General features: G+C 39.6%; 1 protein-coding gene across 2 annotated transcripts in view; it reads left to right on the plus strand.

Moving 5' to 3' along the window:
• The window catches only part of Sh3yl1 (SH3 and SYLF domain containing 1), a 34,904-nt gene extending 12,679 nt beyond the window's left edge, over positions 1-22,225 (plus strand). For both annotated transcript variants that reach the window (XM_038319751.2, XM_038319752.2), the window contains exons 4-10: positions 510-574; positions 7,751-7,863; positions 8,648-8,776; positions 10,348-10,510; positions 11,713-11,788; positions 20,947-21,003; positions 21,874-22,225. In XM_038319751.2, coding sequence (XP_038175679.1) covers positions 510-574; positions 7,751-7,863; positions 8,648-8,776; positions 10,348-10,510; positions 11,713-11,788; positions 20,947-21,003; positions 21,874-22,064 — 794 coding nt within the window. In that variant the 3' untranslated portion in view covers positions 22,065-22,225. The remainder of the gene's footprint in view (positions 1-509; positions 575-7,750; positions 7,864-8,647; positions 8,777-10,347; positions 10,511-11,712; positions 11,789-20,946; positions 21,004-21,873) is intronic.
• The last annotated feature ends 1,022 nt before the right edge of the window (positions 22,226-23,247 follow it).

Genomic DNA, 23,247 nt, shown 5'->3' on the forward strand with positions numbered 1-23,247 from the left:
TTGTTTTTCTAGATTTGTTTCTATACAGGAAAAGTAAGTACACACCAATCCTAAAATTCCAAGTCGAATTACTGTGCTTAGTTTACAGTTATAAAGGAAACTTCTTGTGCACAGAGGAACTGAAACCAGTAGTCACGGCCACACAGTAGAGTTGTGTGACCCATCTCTGGTAGTGATTGAGACAAACTCTTGACTTTTGTTCACTTCTGTCTATGATAAAATTGTGACCCACAGCTCGGCAGTTAAGTTTTAAAAATATTGATAGTAGAAATTATCAGATATTGTATATGTTAAGTGGATAATAGGATCACAGTTTAATATATTAGGAAAAGCATGTGACACATGAATTTGTGAGTATGACAATCTTGGTTAATACTTAATATCTTAAAAAAAACTTTAAGTTTTAAAAGATTTTAAAGTACAAGATGTATGAGCCTTTCGGAAAAATATTATTTTTCTTCATATGACAGACGTTTTATGTTACAATGTTTTTTGTCTGTTTTTGACAGAATGGTCTGCACCTTCAGCCATTGGGATTGCTGGCCTTGGTGGAGGATTTGAAATAGGAATAGAGGTAAGTGGGCTGTCAACGCCATTGCCACGATCCCTAAAGGCTGCCCAAACCCAGCACGATGTAACTAAGGTTTGTTTGTGCCCTTACTGTGCTTCTTACACCTGTGGAAGGTTATTCCCCTCTCCCTCTCTGCTCCTCTTCTCTCTGTCCCTCCCATTCAATGAACTTGTCTGTCGTTGGTCTTCTCTATAAACTGTTGTATATATTCAAGATAACATAAACACAAAGCCTTTGATTTCTGCTTTTCTGGGTTTTATCTGCACCATGTAGATCGCTTTGGAACCTTGGAGGTGGTGTTCCCAGCAGCTGTGGCCCCCAGTGCCTTTTCCTGGTAGTTTCCTTTCTGTAGATCAACTACCTAGACTTCCAGTCCTGATATCACCACCCCTCTTCCTTAATATTGCCTGTGTATATACAATAAACCTTTAGGATTTGTAAGTTTCCAAGTAAACCTCAGAGAAAATATAAGGTAGTTTTTATGATTTATACAGCATGTGGGATAAATTGATGTTTATAGAACCTGAGAGAATTTAGCTGACTGCAGTCCTGGAGTTTTTTGAAAGACTTTAGACAGAGAGTTCCTTTTGTCCTTTCCATGCATAAGCATCCCGTTATTATAGGCACCTGTATGTCTTGAGATCAATAATGGTAACCTTGATCTGCAAGCACTTTATTTCTTAGCTGTTCTTAAGCATACAGTGCCTTCTTCTTGGGCTGTTCTGTTCTCTTTCCTGTCACAGAGTCAAGGGGCCAACCTGACCCAGAACAGAATCTCTGGAGGAAATTTTGAGACAAACATGCTTGGGTCTGAAGTGGGTGAGCCAAAACCTCTCTCCAGAATCAGCTTTTCAGTGAGCTAAGCATATGACATTTTTCAGCATTATCTGTACCCAAAAGAATTTAATCTCTATAAAATGAAATGCAGTTACCTACATATCTGTAGCCAGTTTGTGTTTGTCTGCAAACGGGGGAAGACAACATGAAACCTTAATAAGTATTCCCCATCTTACAAAGACATCAAGTTACAGGATAATATAATGATTCTATGAGGCTTGGAGATCTTGGCTCCTTTTTCAGTCAAACCTCTAATATTTTTTTTTCCCTTTGACCCTTTTAAAACTTAAAGTAGCTATTAAAACATTAAACAGAACACCATGAAACCTAGATATCCAAAGGAATTTGGGAAATGATGTCATCAAGTTGTTCTTTGTCCTTGGTTTGATGTGTACTTATAATTGATAAGATTATCCAGGTTTGGTGCGGTAATAACAAAGACTGACCACAGGGTTATGACAGAGAAGTCCCAAGAAAGTAAAAAAGCTTATCTCAGAAGAAGCAAGCTTGGAAATGCCTAGAAAGAGCTTGTGGGGTGGGGGGGTGGACAGAACTAGATAGCACATCATCTTTTATGCTTTAAGATCCTGGGCCACAGTAGGCAGGCAGTGGACTCTGGGAGCAGCTAGTCCCAGACAGTGACGGCTGCCGGTTCCCAAGTGCTGACAGGTCCAGGGCGGGCTGGTCCCAGCAAACCTGGGAGTGTGAGCAGGCAAATGGACAGACACATCGTACAGAATAGAATTGGATATTTATTACTTAGAGGAGCGAGAGAGTGTGGGGAAGAAGGAGAAGCGAAAGGAAACAGAGAAGGGAGCAGGAGAGAGGGAAGCGCATGCGCCAAAAGGAACAGTGAGAATCAAAATGGCGAGAGGAGGGCAAGGGTCGCCAGGAGTGGGCGTGGCTTGTCTCTTAAAGAGACGAAAACCATAACATCATCAACACATTTGTTCAGTGATCACAACATTTCCTCCTGTTCTTTTCCTAATGGGTAATCTGTTCCAAGAAGTAACAGTTTTGAAAGTCATTATATACGAAGATAATGCCATGATTTGTGTTCAGTACATTTAACATTTTCTTTATAGGAAAATGACAGCAAAGACCAAAGCACTAAAAAATGACACTGCTTTCAGCCTATCTTAGAATAATCTGACTGACAGAGCTCTCACTACAAACTACTGAATTTTTGTCATTGGAATTTGATAGTGGTAGGGGCACCCGCCAACTCAGTCTTTTACAGAGGGAATATTACTGAGCCTTTATTGTCAGAGCTCAGAGTTTAGTCTACAGACACCCAAGGACAGAGCTTCTGAGTGAGGACTGGAAGATGTTGTGAGACAGTCCCTATATCTGATTTGTGTGGCGAGAATAGCCATGCCTCAGAATTAGGTATGAGAAATGTATGAATTCCTGAAATAACAAGACCAGAGGGAAGTTACATAGCTTCCATACAGAGCCAAGGGGCGGGGGTGGCGGGTGAGGGAGAATGGGAAGAAAAGACAATGTGTCTTCTGTGAGGTGTGAACGTGGAGTGCTGTGTGACAACTTTGCCTGGGAAGATGCAATACACATCTACTCGCTCCAAATAGGGAACCCACAACAGACCAAAACACAGACAGCACCAAAGTCTAACTTAGTGAACCAGTGAGTTTTACTGCGGTTATTTCCATTAACGTGGATGAGGGTTATTTATTACAGGAGCAGAAATGACTCAGAGACAGGTGCGTCATCAAAGTCCACCCCAGCATGGGTGCCAGCTCACAAAGCTGCCGACCTGTGGCACACTGCCGCGAACCTGCGGCACACTGCAGCCTGTAGACAGCTCAGCAGGCTGGAGGGTGCCCTGTGCAGGTGCCTCCGTTGGTCAAAACCTCAAGACAGCTCTTTTGGTTTTAGCTTTTTTTTTTTTAGGCAGCTGATCTCAGGAGTCTTCTTTGCAGTAACAATCCCACCAGTTGAGAATAAGACCACTACCACAATTTTTGAGCCAAATTTGAAGCAGGGTTTATTAACTACTGGTCAGGAAAGTAGACACTGGCCAGGTCCATATCTGGGATTCCGAGAGAATGGCCCTAAATTGCATTTAAGCAGAGGCTTATATAGGTAAAACCCACAAAGCTACGTACTTCCTGCCTCTATCTTCTTGTCTGCATACCTTCCACCTACATATAATCAAGCACATCTTGTGTAGTTGGGAGAGCCAACCTTGTTTACTGATGTGAAAATACATGGCTTATATTACATGAACAACCCCCAGCATTCTGGGAAGTTATCTGTTTTCGGGCAAGTGGGACTTATAGGTTAGAAGCTTTTTTTGTTTTCTAGATCTCTTAAGCACAGTAATTAAAACATAAAGCATAACTTTAGCCCTCACAGCAGCTTTTCTCCTCCAAGAGTCTTTTTTGCTACTCATCTTCCTCCCATTTGAGGCACTTTTAAGTTTTTGTTGCTTACTCTTTCAGGGAGGAGCCTAGTGAATCTAGTCAGTTTCGGGGACTTGTGAAGCTACTTTGAGTTGTTTACCTTCCTGCTTAAGGAGCTTCCAGCAAGAAGGAATGTTTCAATGTTACATAACAGGAGCCAAAGGAAGAGTACCCCAGACTTCTTACCAGTGCTCACAGTTGGGACTGATGGCTAGCTGCCAGTTGTCAAGCGTTACCCCTGAACCAGATTTGAGATTATGGGAAGACCACCTTAGCAACCCAGGGAACTGACACAGGTCACACAACAGTAGCTTAGAGAAAGGACACCTTAGAACATATCCCTCAAATTTTACTGTTGGGACTGTCATTTTTTAGCTCTTATGTTTAAGGACTTACTTAATTGAAAAACTTGTGTCTTTTACATTAAATTTTTAGACAAAACATTCAAACTTTTATCAGATTCTCCAGTGCTGTCTCAGGAAAACTTTCCTCCTTTTCATTTCCAGCTATAGACATATGTGCCTGTGACTGTTGACTGTTGCGTTGGTGGCATCACAGAAAGAGCACAGGATCAGCCTACTCTTACTTCAAAGATGCTAAATACTAAGCAGATGTAAATTAGAAGATTGACTTTTTCCTAAGTAGACTCTCAGAGCTGCCTTACCTTTCGTAACTATCCTGAGCTGTTCTAAGTATGAGGTAAAAAGTCCACACTTGCTTCCAGGTTTGAAAAGCCACCAAAACTCTTCAATCCCTGACCTTGAAAACCCACCAATCCCTGGCCTTGAAAACCCACCAATCCCTGACCTTGAAAACCCACCATTCCCTGACCTTGAAAACCCACCAATCACTGGCCTTGAAAGCCAACTACTAACCCCAACCTAGAAAATGCCTCCTCCAAGAAACCCTGTATGAGCCTACTTCCTACTCATTCCCCTGCTGCTTCTTTCTGGATCAGAGTCAGCCACCCTCTTGTGTCCTTCCCAATAAGTCTCTTGTGTGAAGCTTGTTGTGTAGCATGACTTTTTGATATTTTTTGGCTCCATACTGCCAGGATGCCTTTTTCTCAGAACTTCAACCCTTCTGTTGGGGAAACCTTTTCCCTCAGAGATGTAACACTTATACTAGACAGTACACAGCAAATTGTATAGCATTTCTGGAAAGAAATGTCATTTTTTTAAGTGTGAATATACCAAACAGTGGAAGGCTGTTATCTCCAGGTGCCTGTGATACAGAGTTATAATCACTGTAGTAAGTGCTTAAATTTGCACAAGGAAATGAGGTATAATGGACAGGCCTGTAATCCCAGCATTCAGGAGACCAAGGCAGAAAGATTGTAAATTCAAGGCCAGCATTGGCTGCAGAGGGAGACTCTAGCAAGCAAACAAGCAACAATAAAGAAATGATAAAAAACATCCTGTCATTTAACACTGCCATTCTCAGAAGTTGCCCATATGTCAAAGAAGAAGAGTGGTTGGTGTAAGTATTGGCACAGAAAAATTACCAACTAGACCACTCCATGGGGATCAAACTGCCAAGACCATATCCGGCGTAGGGGGTCAGAGAGATGAGAAAAATGACGGAAAAGCAAGCATATTTTATATGGCAGTCAGCAGGCTGATACAGGCTGTCTGGATAGACTAGGTGCTCTTGACCAATGTAGTTGACCTTTGGGGGAGGTTAAGAGAAGTTCCTGGAGGGTTAAGGGTAGGCCTTAGGTGTAACATGGCGAGGACAGGCCTGCTTGTTTGGGTTTCTGTCCTGCCCGGTACCCCACAGCCAGCAAGCCCCAAAGAAATAACACAGAAGTCTTTCTAAGTTATAAAGCTGATTGGCGCATTAGCTCTAGCCTCTCACTGGCTAACTCTGACAACTTGATTAATCCATTTTTCTGATCTATGTTAGCCATGTGGCTCAGTACCTTTTTTCAGTGGGGCAGATCACATCCTGCTGCTTCAGTGGTCTGAGCAGGAGTGGGAGGAATCAACTTCCTTCTTCCCAGAGTTCTCTTGTTCTCACTACATCATTTCTACTTCCTGTCTGGTTTTCCCACCTTTACCTCCTGCCTGGCCAATCAGCGTTTTATTTAAAACATGATTGACAGCTAACAGACAATTCTCCCGCACCACTTAAGAGATCTGCTTTTCTGGTAAACAGAAACCCCACCTTTAGACTTTCATCATTCTGTTTACCTGGGCAAAGTCCTTCTGTTTAGAACAGTGTTACCCTTATTGAGGGTGGGGAGGGGGATTTTGAACCTAACAATTGGCAAGAGTTGCAAAGACGTCTGCATGTATCAAGAACCTCTTTATATCATGAATGTTTCTGATGCTAAGATTTTTCTGTACATCGAATGAAACATTGATTGGAAAACATTTCTAAAAATTTAAAGAACTATACAAGTTAAGGTATCTTATAGGATCTGCTTGGCCTTGGTGTTTCATTGTTTTGTGGCCATATAGGCCTTACAAATAATTTATTTTCCTCAGACAGTGGAGGATGGCTATGTGGACACACCACCATTACAGAGAAGAACATAGGCTTGCACATCTATCGGCATCGTTTAGTGGAGTTCATACCCAAAGAGTTTTGACCCAGTTTCTTAGCACCTGTCATTATGTCTTCAATTTTACAAATACAGATGATGTGGGTATCTGATTCTCTTGACAGTTGGGTGAGGTAGGTTCTGTGCTAAGACTTTAGGGGAGCAAACAATATGTCGCCTAATGTATCACCCTAAGGGGAAGGAAAACTGGGGGGTCAGCACGGTGGTCTCCAATGAGGCCTCACACATTATGGGTGATGCTCGTTTTCTTGTCTAACTTTGGACTTCCTGTGGCCATTATGAATTTGAAAAGCAAACTCTATGTTGGATTGGCCTAACCAGTCACTTGAATCTTATAGTTTCTATTCTTATTTAACGAAGAAATAAGTCACTACTGTTAAGAAAAAATAATAAGAAAAAGAACAGCTCTGCCAGCGCAAAAAGTCCAATTAGGTCAAATCAAGCCAAATAAAATGCCCTTCGTTTTATTAGGCATGGCACTTTCGGGTGGCTGAGCACATGGTGGGGAGACAGGACAACAGGGAGCCCATGCAAACCCGGAACCACATGTTTCTCCTCTGGGAACCCACTTAAATACCCTGTGGGAGTGGTCCTGACCCCTCCCCGGTGGGCATGCTGGGATTTGGAGTCTAGAGCAATGCAACTCCCAGGTCAGGGAGGCTAGGATGGATGCCAGGGGCTAGGGGTTAGACTCCCAACTTAACAACTCCCTTAGGCATTACTAATGGAAGTCAACTGACAACATTGTGTGTGGTAAGTGTGCAGCCACTCACAGAGTTAAGGTAGAAATCACCTCAGAATGAAGTCCGACATGAAGTCCCCAATCTGCATCCTGTGAGAGTAGATTTTTGTAGGAGTTTGAGATCAAAGCACATTCTGTCTTCACCTTCTTGATCTCTTCTGGTTATCAGTGTGACAGTTTGCAGGAGAGCAACTGCTAATGTCTTAGCTGTATTGCCTGCTGTCGGGAAGGCTGAATGGCACACAGGGCATTGCCACCATTACCTGTAGAAGACTGGCTTCTGGCCTTATCTGTTCAAAGTAATGGTATCCTTTCATATCTGGCTTTCCATCTACGTTGAAAGTTTACATTACAGATGGGACAGCTGAGTTTAAATCAGCGTGTACTTTATGCAATATTTAGGTCTGGCTGTTTTATTAGTGGGGGGAGCTGCTGTTTGTTTGCTGAGATAGTAGACTTGCTAGCAGCCTGGAATTTGATGCGCAGACCAGAACGGCCTTGGACACACGAAGATAGACCTGCCTGTGCCTCCCAAGTGCTAGGATTAAAGGTGGACACCACTACATCGGGCAGCATTGCTGTTTATAAATGAGCGAGTTTCTACATTTCAGGTGTCTGATTTGGTGATAATTCTGAATTACGACCGAGCCGTAGAAGCCTTTGCAAAGGGTGGAAACCTGACTCTTGGAGGGAACTTTACTGTGGCAGTCGGGCCCCTGGGCAGGTGAGTAAATATATCCCAGACCCTAAAGACTTTAAAAGTCACAGTTTTGGGGATATTGAGAAGAAATTTGAATGGAAATGAACAAGCAGGATTTCTGTAATTGCTGGATGATGAAAGGTCTCTCAAACAAGACATTTATAAAAATAAAGAAGAGAAAGAAAACAGTGAGTAGAATAAACTCTGAGTCCAGAACATACAAGAAGAAATCAAGGTTTTCACAAGCACAGGCTTTGCTTTCCCACTGACAAAGCTAAGTGTAGGCAAATTTTGTTAACTGATAAAGGGCGTCAGTGTTTTGAAATTAAAAAAAGAAAGTTTTTCTCAAACTAAATTAGCTTGTAAAATGGTTGGATCTTATTGAACAGTGTTTATAACACTGTAACTTTGTTTTCCTTCTCTGTTAATGGAACACTGTTCTTGGGTTAGTAATCAGGCTAGAGATTTATGGAAGTTAAACTGTAAACCATCTTAAAATGTTCTACAGAAGAATCCTTACTCTCAGCGCTCTTGGGATGCATTTCTCTGGTTGAGAGGGCTAGCTCCCAAATCTCTCTCCAGTGCAATCCCACCAGGCCATCAGCCCTTCTACAGCCATTCCATGTGATACATTCTCCCACAACTGCCTTCTCTTCAAGCCACCTGAAATCTCTAGACAAAGAAAACCATGGCCTAAGAACACAGACCCCATGGCCGAGTGATGAGCAGTCATCCTGGTCCACGGCCTAGGAAGACAGACCCTGTGGCCGAGTAACGAACAGTCATCCTGGTCTGCCCTCTTTTGTAGGAATCTGGAAGGAAATGTGTCCCTGAGGAGCTCTGCAGCTGTGTTCACTTACTGCAAATCCCGGGGCCTCTTTGCTGGCATCTCCCTAGAAGGAAGCTGTTTGATTGAAAGGAAAGAGACTAATCGGAAGTAAGTTCATACAGAGTGACTTCAACTGATTTTTTTAAAGTGTGTGATGAGAAGATAAGACTTCAAAATTTGTCATAGTTTAGAAGTTTATGAGTACACTTACATAATCATTTAAATGCAGCAAGGCCTATATTTAAAATTTTAAACATGAAATTAATATTTCTTGGGACTGAGGAGATGGCACAGCAGTTAAGAGCACTTGTTGCTCTTACAGAGGACCTAGGTTTGGTTTCCAGCACCCATGTGGTGGTTCATAATCACCAACCATAATTCCAGTTCCAAGGAATAAATCCCTTCTTCTTACCTTTGAGAGCACCAGCGAGCATGTGGTACACAGAGATACACAGGCAAATACATATAATATAATAAGTCAAAAAGTAGTATATGCTTGTAAAACAGAGAGAGAAAACAAGCAAAACATTACATTTTTCTTACTAATACTTTCAACTACCCCCTCTTCCTCCTTAGTGTTCTTTTGCCAAATAAGATTACAGTCATGACACATATTAATTGTAGATATGTTGTTTTGGTTTTTTGCAGAGGAGGGGGCCTTGACATTATAATAAACACAGCCATAAATTGATGGCTGAAAAAATTCAACTAGGTATGACAATTACCAAGCCATATAGTGAGCACAGCAGATAGTCTTGTAGATCTGTTAGAAGAGCCTCGCTGTGAAGGAGTATTCGTATCACCAGACTGTGGGTTTGTCTTCTTCCATACAAAATAGAGACGAATTTTGATTCAAAACCCAATTTGATTTTTGAGCTATTGTTGCCATCACAGAGCTTCTTTAATCTTGTGTCTGGATAGTTTTTCCTCCAGTGGGTCTGAGAAATCACAACAGCAATACCAGAATCACACATCCAAGGGAGTCAGTGTCTTGGTGACCCACAGGGCCCTGCCAGTAGGGCTGATACTGCAATGAAGGAGTGAATTCCCACACCAGTTTTTCCAAGAGTAAAATATCATGCCGCTATCCTACATATAAATCAGAGCTAGTCTGATTGAGGGAAATGATGGTTTGCAAAAATCTTTATCTTATAGAAGCAAGAGTGATGTGTCTGTCCACTTTTATGAACTTGAAAATGTTTTTAGGAACTTGTAATCATAGGTGTTTGGCAGTCTTCTCTCTAAAGCTCAGCTAAATCCTAGGTAAACTGCTGCCCATCATCCCTTTAAAGAACTGCAAGTCTTTAAAACTCGCAAGGCAGATTTTTAATTTTGATAAAAGCAAGCATTTTAAAGAAATCGTAAAGCCATGTATAGTAATTATTTTGTAGAAAAGCATGAAGATAAATCTTATGAAAATATGTGTACTTTGTTTATGTATTTCCTTATGAATGTGTGTTTGTTGACATGCTTTTTTATGAAGAAAAGTATATATCAATATTTATGTTCGTTGATTTAGAAAGTGAGCTTTGGGTGTATCTAGGGATTAGACATAGGGTAAGTCGTGGTATCTGATGGATTTCATAAGAGTAATTACCCATTTATGTGAATGTCCTATATTTACCCCCAAAGCACATCTGTATATGTTACAGACATGTTCTTAATTTTGTGTTTACTAGATTTTACTGTCAGGACATTCGAGCTTACGACATTTTGTTTGGAGATATGCCACAGCCTGCTCAAGCCGAAGATCTTTATGAAATTCTCAATTCCTTTACTGAGAAGTATGAAAATGAAGGGCAGCGCATCAATCTGAGGAAGGCAGCGCGGGAACAGAAGAAGGTGCTGTCGAAAGACTTCCTGTTTGTCTCCGTGAAGTTAAGGCGCTTCAGTCCTAGGACCCACTATCTCTGATATCAAGCTCCCATTGATATACTGAGCTTCCTTTATGATTTCTTTATGTAAAGTCCTCAAAAATGTCCTAAAGTTTTAACATTGTATATATTTTTTTCCTCATTTTTTTATTAAAAATTTCCATCTTCTCCCCTCCTCCTCCCTTCTCCCTCCCCTCCCCTCCACCCATACCCCCACTCCCTCCCTTTCCAGGCCAAAGAGCCATCAGGGTTCCCTACACAAGTCCAAGGTTCTCCCAACTCCCCCCAGGTCCAGGAAGGTGAGCAACCAAACTGACAAGGCTCACACAGAGCCCATCCATGCCGTAGAGTCCAAGCCCATCGCCATTGTCCTTGGCTTCTCAGTCAGCCTCCACCATCAGCCACATTCAGAGAGTCCGGTTTGGTCGCATGTTCCATCAATCCCATTCCAACTGCAGTTGGTTATCTCCCGTTAGTTCTGTCCCACCATCTCAGTGGGTGAATGCACCCCTCACGGTCCTGACTTTCTTTCTCATGTTCTCCCTCCTTCTGCTCCTCATCAGGACCTTGGGAGCTCAGTCCAGTGCTCCAATGTGGGGCTCTGTCTCTATCTCCATCCATCGCCAGGTGAAGGTTCTATGGTGATATGCAAGATATTCATCAGTATGGCGTATATATTTTAAGAATAGTTTGGCCTCTATAATTGTATGTCTCTTAAGATGAAGTCTGGTAATGTTAGAGAACCAATACCAGCTGGACCTCTCTTCCCTTGGTCTCCACTTGAGCCCTGTTGTGCGGATTGAAGTTGAAGTACAGAGTTGAAGTTATCGCCGTCTTTCCTGCTGACTGTTCCCATGACCATATCACTGGACTTGCAGCCCCTACAGAGCACACATAGATATCCAAGGAGGAGAGGGCTTAAGTGTAATCATGTACTAGACCACGCAGGAATGTCAGAGGGAAGGGGTCTCAAGTGCAAGTACAAACTGGATGAACCCACAGCTGAGTCTCACGTCCAGTCCTTTCTATACACATGAGTTTCTGGGAGCCCAGATAAGAAACGGAGAGGATGGAACCTGCTCAGTAAACAGGCTAGAAGCAAAACCATCCTATTCTCACAAGTAAAAGCAGATTTTTAAAACTTTGTGTATTTATTCATGTGTCTTCCAGGCTAAAGAATTACCTCCAAAACCTTCATCAAGACCACAGCAATCCCTAGCTCCCGTCCAGCCGAATGGCCCCCAGAGTAAGTATTTTCCTGCAGCTTAAATATAACAGTAGTTTAGCAATCTTTAAATACTAAGAAAACAAGTACTATTGTTATATTTCAATATTAAATAGAACTATGAGCAAAATCAATGTTCAGCTTTTTCTACGCCATAACATAGAGCTTCATATATGAGTTTCTGCTGTTGTAATTTGTGATGACTTCTCTCATTCAAAGGATATTGTCTTAAATCTACAATGAAATTTATATTCAAACTTTTAAAATCATATATGGCTTGAGAAATAACTCAGCAGTTAATAGCACTTGGTGCTCTTGTAGAGGACCCTCATCTCCACTCCTAGGACCCACTTGGTGGTTCAGAACCATCTGTAGCTCTAGTTGTGTGGGATGGGGCACCCTCTTCAGGTGTCTGCAGATAAAGCCCATGTGTGGTCCATATGCACACAGGCAAAACATTCATATAGATAAAATAAAGATAAAAGAATATTTAAATGTCCAATTTATTTTGCTGTATATTCCCAGGAGTACAGGGTCTCCATGAAGTTGTAGTTATGGAAGCGGTCTGTGTTCCTGCCGCCCGGCTCCCGGCCACCTGGCTAGCTTTACCCCCGAAATAACAACACACAAATTGTATTCTTTTAAACACTGCCTGGTCTACTATTTTTTAGTACTTTTGTTATGAAGGCATGATGTTTTTTGTCAAGGTCCTATTTTTGAGATAATACTGTGATTTTTTTGTCTTTAAGTACATTTGTATGGTTTATTACATTTATTGACTTAAATATATTGAACTATTCCTGTATCTCAGGGGTAAAGCTAACTTGATTGTTGTGGATGATCTTGTTTTATATAACCCTGTAATTGTTTTATAATTATTTTGTTGAGAATTTTTGAGTTTATGCTCATCAGGTATATTGGCCTATCATCTTCTTTGCTGCTGTATCTTATTTAGTTTGAGTATCATAGTAATACTTGCTTTATAGAAGGAGTTTGGAAGTGCTTGTCTGTTTCTATTGTCTTAAACAATTTAAGAAGTATTGGTTATAGATCTTCTTTGAAAGTCTGATAGACTTCTGTTGTGAATCCATCTGGCCTGGGCTTCCCGCCCCCCCCAAGCAAAAGGCTTTTCATTAGTATTTTGGGCCCCTTATTTGCTATGTGTTTGTTTAGGATGTTGATCTCTTCTTGGTTTGGTTTAGGTGGTTTGGATGAATCCTCACCAGAGCAGGGCTCAAAGGGAATCCACAGAGTTGGTGCATACTAAGACATTTTTATCTGAGGGGGTTAGGGGAAAGACACTCACATACTCTCTTGATGGTTTCTTTCAGATGCTGTCTTTATTCTTCTTTTGGGTTATCTATTCTTTATTCCTATGGTGATTTCCTTCTCTCATTCTTGATGTTTTTCTTCTAGCTCATTTAATGCTCTCATTTTTTGATGTTTTCCTTCTAACTTGTTTTAACTGTATCTTTATTCTTTCCCTTACACCTTATATACCCCAGCAAAATCTTTCAGGCAATGTAAAAATTACAGTGTGGTTACATTTTGTTTTTCAGGTGAATGATTATAATGAATACAAGTTTTTTAAAAAAGCATGTTTTCCCTATCTCTCACATAACTAAAATTTTTACATATTACAGGCAAAAAACAAATTATCTCAAGAACCCACAAATATTCATACCCAAGCAACTTGTTAAAGATTAACAGTGTGTAGTCAAGCAAGATATTCTTTTAATGGCAAGCTGCCTTTTGCCATTACAAAGAAAGGGCCAATCACTTTATTACTTATCTTGAGAGGTAATCATAGAAGGAATCTTAAATCACCAATGTAAAAAGAATCAGTCAGCTCTACTTCAAATCTTTAGGGTACATACCCACTCATCAATAGTTTTTTATATCAGGAGATTGGGGATAAAAATGGGTATAAGAAATTAATCATCACCCTTGATCACCAACCAAGCCTAGCCAGGAGAGTACATCTACTAGTAATAATTGGGTTGCTTTGTGTTTGTTCCCTGACCTTAACAAGTTCCTCTTTCAACTATGTGCCTTTCTAAAAGACATGTCTTTTAGATTGTCTTTTAAGGTTTTTCACCTCAAAGCTATTTGACAAAAACATCTAATCTAAGTTATTTTCAAAAGCTTTGTTTCAGCTATGATGCACTCTGAAACCTGTGAACATTAAGGTTAACAGAATTTAAACTAGCTGGGCTACTGGGACTCGGTTGTTTTTCTTAACCATTAACCTGAGCCATAGTTTATACAGCTCCTCCATAGAAACTCGTGTGCTCTAGCTGTGTGGCGCTTCCTTGTTTTATTTTTTATCATCAAAACTCTATTTAAACTGTTATTATTGATTAGACTGTATAGCTTAAAAAGAAATCGTCTTCATAATAATCCATGGGTAAAAATGCCCAGTAGAACGGGATATCTCCATGAGATAAGCACACTGCATTACAGGCAGTGAGGGTCTCTTCACACCCATTCAACCATGCTAGATACCGGAGAAATGTACCAGCAGCAGCAGCATCAAACATGTAAAGGCACAGCAGAAGCAAGAGGTCTAGAGCATAGTCTATCTGAGACTCGCACATGGGGATTCGCCTCCTGCTGGTCTGACACCTGCTGCTCCTTTAACACAGCATCAGCATTTGCCCATTTTTAAATTTTTCTAACTTAAGGAATTCTGGAGTTTTTAAGTATTTCCATATAATCTGAATTTCTCTGATGTCTATGGTAATACTTCACTGTTCATCTCTGATTTTATTAATTTGCATTATCTCTTTCTTTTGATTAATTGGAACTAGGGTTTGTCAATCATATTTATCTTCTCAAAGAGTCAATCTTAGATTTATTGGTTCTTTATATTATGTTCTTCGTTTCTGTTTCATTTATTTATGCTCTGGCTTTGTTTTGTTGTTGTTTTTGTTTGGTTGGTTTGGTTTGGAGTTTTGAGACAGGGTTTTTCTGTGTAGCCCCATCTGTGCTAGAACTTACTTTGTAGATCAGGCTGGCCTTGAACGCACAGATATGCCTGCCTCGGCACATCCCCCCGCCCCCAGTATATATGGAAGTTTCTATCCCGCCTGGTCCTGTAGCTTTCAGTCCCAAAGAAACATGTAGAGACTTATATGAATTACAAATGATTTGTCCTGTTAGTTCAGGCTTATTATTAACTAGCTCTTAAACTTAAATTAACCCATAATTCTTATTTATGTTTAGCCATATGGCTTGATACCTTTTATCAATGAGGTATTTTCATCTTACTTCCTCTATGCCTGGCTGACTACTATGTCTCTCTCTGCCTTTCCTCTTCTCAGAATTCTCCTAGTCTGGTTGCCCTGCCTGTACTGCCTGCCTGGTTATTGGCCAATCAGCATTTTATTAAGCCAATATGAGTGAAAAATTGTTACAGTGTACAAGAGCATTATCCCACAGTAACTGACTGTGAAGATTAAAAGAGTAGGCCACTACTGCCTGGGTTATGCTTTGGTTTCTAATACTTCTTTTAAACAGGGGCTTTCTGCCTCAACCACTTACTTCCAAATAACTGACATAAAGGCTTAATATTATTTACCAAATGCTCAGCCAATAGCTCAGGTGTATTACTAACTAGCTCTTACATTTTAAGTTAACCCATATTCCTTATTTATGTTCTGCCATGTGGCAGTACCTTTATTAGCATGGCATGTTCATCTTCTGCTCCCTCTACATCTTGCTGGCAACTCCTCTGACTCTGCTCTTCTCTTCTCTTCTCCATTATCCTGAGTTTGGTCACCCCATTTATACTTCCTGCCAGGCTATGACCAGGAGCAGATGTGTCTCACTGTCATGAAAAACCTTAGGTTATTAAATATATTAAATCCATATCCTGTAGGCCTTTGAAGTATTTGAAGGCCATCTATCTAATTATTTCTGTGCATGACCTTGAAAACATACCTAACATGATTGAGTTTGACTGTTATAGGTGACTGTGAGTCTGTATTTTTAAATTGTATATTACATTTTTAAATGAGCTGAATAAACATAATACCTTAAACAAGAGTAGAAATATAAATACAGTATAGCAAAAATAACTTTAAATTTGTATCGATAAGCTAAAATTTATACCCATGTCAAATATTTGTAGATTAATGGTTGGTTTTTGGATTAAAATAGGTTCAATAATCTCCCCTTTAATTTCATCATTCCTATGTCATATTCCCCCCATTTTTTTAGTACAAGATTCCTGAATTTAATTTTCTTTGTTCAGCTTTTTTTCTGACCATTACCAATAACAACTTGTAACCAACCACCTTAAATGATAACAAACATTCATAATTTACTTTTGGAAATGTGGGCATAGTTCTCTAGACTACTGACTGTTGATTGGGGGCAGTGGTAATCTTTGGGGGACCATAAGAATATTTAGGATTATGGTCAAGTCCTGACTGGATAATCTCGTGAGGCTAGATCATCTCAACTAGACACCTTGAAGCTGTTCTGGATGAAGAACTCAGAGGAAACTACAACAGAAGCACTCTGAAACATTGAATCATGTGGGCCATCTGTTCTGATTGGAAATTTTGGGGGTGTCTTCCTTGGTCAAACCTGAATTTTCATAACTCAAAGTGAATCTAGAGCCTCTCATTGCCTGTGGAAATAAAAGCAGAATCTCCCAAAGTAACATATCTTTTGACATAAATTTTGACATCAAGATACTTTTAAAATATATAAATTGGTTTAATATAAGGTCTCTCAGCAGGCGAAAAATTTAAAGACAACACAATAATATACATAATCCAGACTCTTTGTGTATTTCCCGTCTTTTCATGGCTTATTATATTTTTTTATTCTATTTCTTATTTAAGAACATTCTCTATCCTTTTTCTTTTCTCTCCCAAGTCTATGTATATTTTTAAACACACTGAAGCCCATTTAGAGGCTTTTTGTTTATTGTTTTTTTTCTGAATCTCTCTTTAATGTATAACCACATGAGTCTTTAAACTGCTAAGCCCCATTCTTTGGTTTGTGAGAGCTTAGCTTTGTGGCAGCAGTACCAGTGGAAGCCATCTCAACTCTGGTGAGTTTCTGGATGCATGCCACCATAGAGTAGCATGCCACCCACTGCTCATAAACTTCATTCAACTTCATTCAAGTTTGTAACATGCCCTCTTAAAAGACCCTCGTGGTTTTTGCTACCAACACTGAGTCAGGAAGGTGTCTCTTAAAGGAGCCATGCCTCTGTTTACCACCAGCAAGCAGAGCTCACCCAAGAAAATTCTGCTGCTAACAAGCTTTGCTTAATTCCATTCTTGTGTGCCTAAAATTCTCTTTTATTTTTTAAAGCTTTCTCAGGTTCTTTGTGGAAATTCTTGTCCCACATTGGGCTTAATATGTAGACAGAGGCTTTCTGTCCTGACCACATGCTCCCAAATAACTGACACAAAGGCGTAATATTATTTATAAATGCTCAGCCGATAGTTCAGGCTTATTACTAACTAGCTCTTATATTTTCAGTTAGCCCATATTCCTTATTTATGCTCTGCCATGTGGCGGTACCATTATTGGCATGGCATGTTCATCTCCTGCTCCTTCTGTTTATGACTGGCAACTCCTCTGATTTTACCCTTCTCCTTCCTATCATCTTTAGTTTCATTGCCCCATCTATACTTCCTGCTTTGCTACTGGCCAATCTGCATTTTATTAAGCCAAATTTTAGTGACAAATCTTTACAGTGTAAAAGAGGATTATTTCATAGCAATTTCTTGTTATCTATTGTGTTTTGGTTTGGTTTATTCTTCTCCAAATTCTTGAGATGTATCATTAGGTCATCTATTTTAATTTTTTCTGATACTTTAATATAGATGCATAGAGCTATAAATTTTCCTGTTAGGGCTGCTTTTGTTTTTTATTGTTTATTGTCTTAAATTTTTAATTAAGATATAATCACATAATTACCCCCTCTTCATTTCCTCCTTGCCCCCACTCCCTTTCAAGTTTATGAATCCTTATTCTTTCATCATTATTTTTATATATGCAAATGAATATGGTAATGCAACCTGCTGAGTCTGACTTAGGCTGCTTATCTCTGTGGAAGACTAATTTTCCTTCAGCACCACTAATTGTCTATAGCTCTTTAGATAGAGGTAGAGCCCCGTGTCATTTTCCCCATCTACATTGGCATTTCTACTGGTGTTATTTTTCTGGTCTTTTTTTTTAACAGCCATATTTTTGAGATTTTGTGGGTATGGCTTCCCTATCATATCTAGAAGGCAATCTTGCAGCAGATATCTTGGTGTCCTGGCTCTTGCAATCTTTCCACCTCTTCCACAGTGCTGTCTGAGTCTTAGGGGTAGGAGATGTATTGTAAATATGTCATGAAGTGCTAAGCATACCACAGTTCCTTTTTCTATGCATTTGGACAAATTATGGATTTCTATTGTGGTCTTCTACAGTGAAAAGAAACATCTTTGATGAAGGATGAGAACTACACTTGTCTTTGGGCATAAGGATAAGTATTTAGAATGCAGTTAGGGATTATACTCATTTAGTAAAGTGACAGTAGTAGATTCTTCCTGAGGTCTATATCCTCACAAGCCACTAGGTTTACAATGCCAGCCATGAATTTCTTCTTATTGAGTAGATCTCAAGTCCAATTAGACAGCTGTTGTTACCACCAAGACATTTATCTTGCCACACTGATCAGTGTTGACGTTCATAGGCTTAGAACTGCTTTTAATGTGTTCTGGAGGCATTTTTTTTGTGTGTTGTGTTTTCATTTTTATTTAGTTCCAGGATTTTTTAATTTTCTTTCTTATTTTTGTCTTTGACTGCATTTATCATTAAGTAATGTGCAGTTTAATTTCCATGAGTTTGTGTATTTATTGAATGTTTGTTTGCTTTTGTTTTTAAGGTTTATTGTCTAGTGGTCAGGTAGGATACAGGGTGTTATTTTAATTTTTTTTAATTTAAGATTTGTTTTATGTCCCAGTAACTGTCTACTTTAAAGAAGCCTTCATGCGCTGCTAAACAGAAAGTATAATCTTTGGTGTTTAGATTGAGTATCCTGTACATCTCTGTTAAGTCCATTTGATATTTGGTGATATTAGTTCTGATGTTTCTCTGCTTATTGTTTGTCCAGATGACCTGTTTTGTTTTGTTTTGTGTTCTTGAAAAAATTTGGTATTGCTATCACCTACTATTAATGAGTTGGAGTTAATCTGTGTTTTTAATGCCACCATTTACACTTTAGGAAACTGGATATGCCAGAATTTGTGTGTGTGTGTGTGTGTGTGTGTGTGTGTGTGTGTGTGTGTTTACTTGTTTATTTTAGGATGGCAATGTGTTCTGAGTTAATTATGCCCAGATTAGAATGAAGTGTCCTTTTCCTCTTCTAATTAATTTGTTTAGAGTCTATTCTGTCAGAGATTAGGATAGTGGCCCCCTACTTGCTTTCTAACCCTATTTGCTTGGCATTCAATCTTTTCTTTTTAAGGCAGTACCTATCTTTGAAGGTAAGATGAGTTTCTTATACACAGACCAGTGAGTTTTCTCCCTTAATCTATTCACTTACTTGTGTCTTTTGATTGGGAAGTTGAGGCCATTAGTGTGTAAAGTTACTGTTGAAAGGTGTGTGTTTGTTGCTTCCATGTTATTGTTTCTGATTCTCCCTGTTTGTGTACTTAGCCCTGTTTTGTATCTCAGGAATTTTAGCTTCGTTTGTTTTCTTTCTCTAGTGTCCTGGCTACTTATTCCTCTCCTCAATCCAAGATATTGCTTCCCATTTTTATATTCTCTGTCGGGCTGGTTTGGTGGACATTAATTCTTTTAGTCTGTTTATGTCATGGAATGATTTTCTTTCTCTTTTGAAGTGTGGTAGATAGTTTTTCAGGATATAGTAGTCTACGTTGAGATCCACAGTCTTTTAGCCAGGTTCTGGCTTTTAAAATCTTAAAGTTTGAGAAATCAACTGTTATTCTAGTGGGGTTTCCTGTATATGTGACTTATAGTTTGTCTCTTGAAGCTTTCAGTGCCTTTTTTGTTCTGTATACTTAGTGTTTAGCTAGTATAGCTGGGACATTTTTTTTCTGGCCCTGTCTATGATTTCTGTTTGTAGAGATGCTATTTCATGTCATTCAGTAAAATTTTTGGTTTGTCTTCTCATTTAGATTTCTTTCCTGATACAGTAGAATCATGGTTTCCATTTCCATTTCAGAGTTGAGGAAACCAAGCCGGGCGGTGGTGGCGCACGCCTGTAGTCCCAGCACTCGGGAGGCAGAGGCAGGCGGATCTCTGCGAGTTCGAGGCCAGCCTGGTCTACAAGAGCTAGTTCCAGGACAGGCTCTAGAAACTACAGGGAAACCCTGTCTCGAAAAAAAAAAAAAAAAAAAAACAGAGTTGAGGAAACCTTAGTTGGTCTATGTTTACCTAATATATGGTAATCTACCCAAAGTTATTTCTAGTCAGTTTCTTCAAGTAGGTTCTCCTGGGATACCTTTATCACCTTCCTTTTCTATGAACTCCAGGGTGTGCCTGTGTCCTCAGAGTGCATGAGGCTGCAGGAGTGGTTTATGAGACACAGTTTCCAGGCCTCTGGTTCATGGAGGAATTTTTCAGAGCCAGCCCAGCTGAGAGCATGGAAATATTGTTTAAAGGTTGAAAGTGGGTGCTCAACATTCCCTCTACTAGGAAAGGCCGATTGATTTTCTTTAATCGACCATAGTGAGATTCAGATCACTTTGGTTTATAGTCTGTAATTCAAAAGGAGAAATGTGATTATTTAATTTAAATAATTGTTGTTATAATGTGTTGTAAGCATACCTCATGTGACTGTTTAAATCCATCCTGATCTTCAGATATCTAGCAGAAGCTGTACAGTGGCTCATCTAAAGGATGTCTAAAATTATCTTAAGGGTTAAACATGAAAGAATGTTTGGAGATTCTCTGCGGGGCTGCAACCTTTCTTGCTAAAGTGTTCTATGGTTGCTTCTGGAAGAGGTGTGTATGTGGCAGTATCAGGCCCTTCAGCTACTTTGCCTTGTCCATGCCTTTTGTAGGGGTGTTTAGGCGTCCCTCAGCTTACAGCCTGGCCCAATCACTTAAACCTTTAGCAAGGTCAGGATTTGATGGCTTTATGTGTTTTATATACTGTAGTAAGCTTTTAAATCTCCCCCTATTTATATTTATTTTTACAGGTAATGGAAATGAATATAAACTATATCCTGAGCTTTCTAGCTATCGTGAGAAAACTGGTAAGTAAAACTGTATTGCTTAAAAATGATGTGTAAGCACCCTACAATCACAAATTTTCCAGTTAATTTGATGAGTTGTGGAAATTTCTAGGAAAGTGTTCAAGACTCTAAGTTATAGATATTCTTTAGTGACAAGTCATATGTCTTTGTTCAGTCTCTTGAGAGGCCAGTGGAGACTGCGGGAACCAGCACTGCCATTTGCAGCCCATGGTTTTCTAGTCAAAATATTTCTCAACTTGTTTTTCTTAAATACTCCTTAGAAATTTTTCTTGAAAGGATTAAGCACTTAAAAAGGGGGGGGGGGGTGGAGGATTGAACACAAATTGAGGCCAAAGATTAAACAGTCATTAATTTAGTGTCCTTAAACAAGTCATCAAATTATGTGTTACTAAATTTATAAACTATTGAGAATTGGCCATTTTGTGTAAGGATGAGTAATATTGTCAAAAAAGCAGATAATCAAAATGTTAAATATTATCATATACATAAAAGTATTTTTAGTGTCTTTTGGTGAACCTGGGTCTTTTAGCTTTTCCTGGCTCATGCTTCCTGCTGTGATCCCATGGCCATGGTTCTGTTCTAAGTCGGTGCACACAAGCAAAGCACTTGTGGAAGCCAGCAGACAGCTTGCAGTAGTCAGTTCTCTACTTCTATTATGTGGATCCTTGGGATCTATCTCCGTTTTCCATCTTAGAAAGGAGAAGATTCTCAGTTTGTTATGTGAACCTCACAGAGATTCTGCAGTGTGGGTTCTGACACCCATTAGAAAACCCAAAATTAAGCCCTAACGGCTCAGTTTCTATCTTTACAACCCATACTGCAGGTGCTTTCCTAACATATTTACAGCCCAACGTCATTTTCCTGTTCTAGGCAATTTGAATCAGCCAATAGAGGTGACAGCACTCTACTCTTTCGAGGGGCAACAGCCGGGGGATTTGAATTTTCAAGCCGGAGACAGAATCACAGTTATATCAAAGACTGACTCACATTTTGACTGGTGGGAAGGAAAACTTCGAGGCCAAACTGGAATTTTTCCAGCCAACTATGTAACTATGAATTAAAGTTCATGCTATTTTGTTATTTGCTAATTGCTCAGAAATATTTCCTACGCGGACAGGACCCGTTTATTTGCATTAATCTGTTGAAACACTTCTTTGCTCTGCCAATGTTTTATCCAGTTATAGAAGAGTTTTCTCTACATATAAATAAATGGTTAAATTAACTTGTCGCTAAGCTCTTTGTATTAATTTAATCACATAAACCACTCTACAGTTGTCATCAGCGATTTTTATGGTCATGTCTTTCATGCTCATCCGAGCCCGCTTACCCTTGAGTAATCGAACTCCTCACCACCATGGTTTTCGTGCAAACCAAGTGTGGCTGGGGAGCACTGCTCCCCTTTCTATGAACATGGGTCAACCTCTGGACATCTAGGTAGGGTAAAGATTTGTTCTTTTCATTTAACAAGGTCTTATTAATTAAACAAGGTCATGAACATAAAGAATAGGAGGCTTCTATGGAGTAGAGGGGCCTCTGAGCCCCAAGAAGAAAGTCTGTATCTGTCTCTCACCTTGCCAATGTTTTGCTATCCATTCTCCTCCACGACAAACCATGGAAACTTGGCTTTCTGTGCCCCACAAAATATCTTAGAAACTAGAACTTCTTTTTCTCCAAGCAGATCTTCATGCTTAGAAATCATAATCATTCCCGAGTCCTCTGTCTTTCCATCTTGGAACTAACTATAAAGAAATTCTCTAATATGCTTTGCCTACTAAATCATAAGACCCAAACTAGGCACGGGCGAGGAATGTCATCAGGTGGTGGCCTTTTGCCAGCTGCAGTTATGCACAGCTGACCATTCTTCATCAACCTAAGTATAAATCAGTCTGGAGACTCCCATAAAAGATGTCCAGTAAAATGATAATCAAATATATTTCATTTACTCCAACCCTGTTAACCTGTCTTTAGAGGATGAGTATCATCATAACGTTGTAAAGCTGGCAGAAAATGGATCACTTCCTTTTCTCCTCTGAAATGAGCAAGATCAAATCGCCTTGCATAGCACTGGAAGCGTTTGCCCTGTACAAGGACTTAGATATTTTGGTTAACTTGTAAGCCTCATGACTGATCTTAAACAATTTACCCAACCTCTATGCCTCAGTTTCTTTACTTTTTATGATTACATAAGATTCTTAGAACAGTGTTGATTGTGTAAAGAAATCATTAAACCTTAGCAACTAATGT

The sequence above is a fragment of the Arvicola amphibius genome, chromosome 2, assembly GCF_903992535.2.
Source record: "Arvicola amphibius chromosome 2, mArvAmp1.2, whole genome shotgun sequence".
NCBI lineage: Eukaryota > Metazoa > Chordata > Mammalia > Rodentia > Cricetidae > Arvicola > Arvicola amphibius.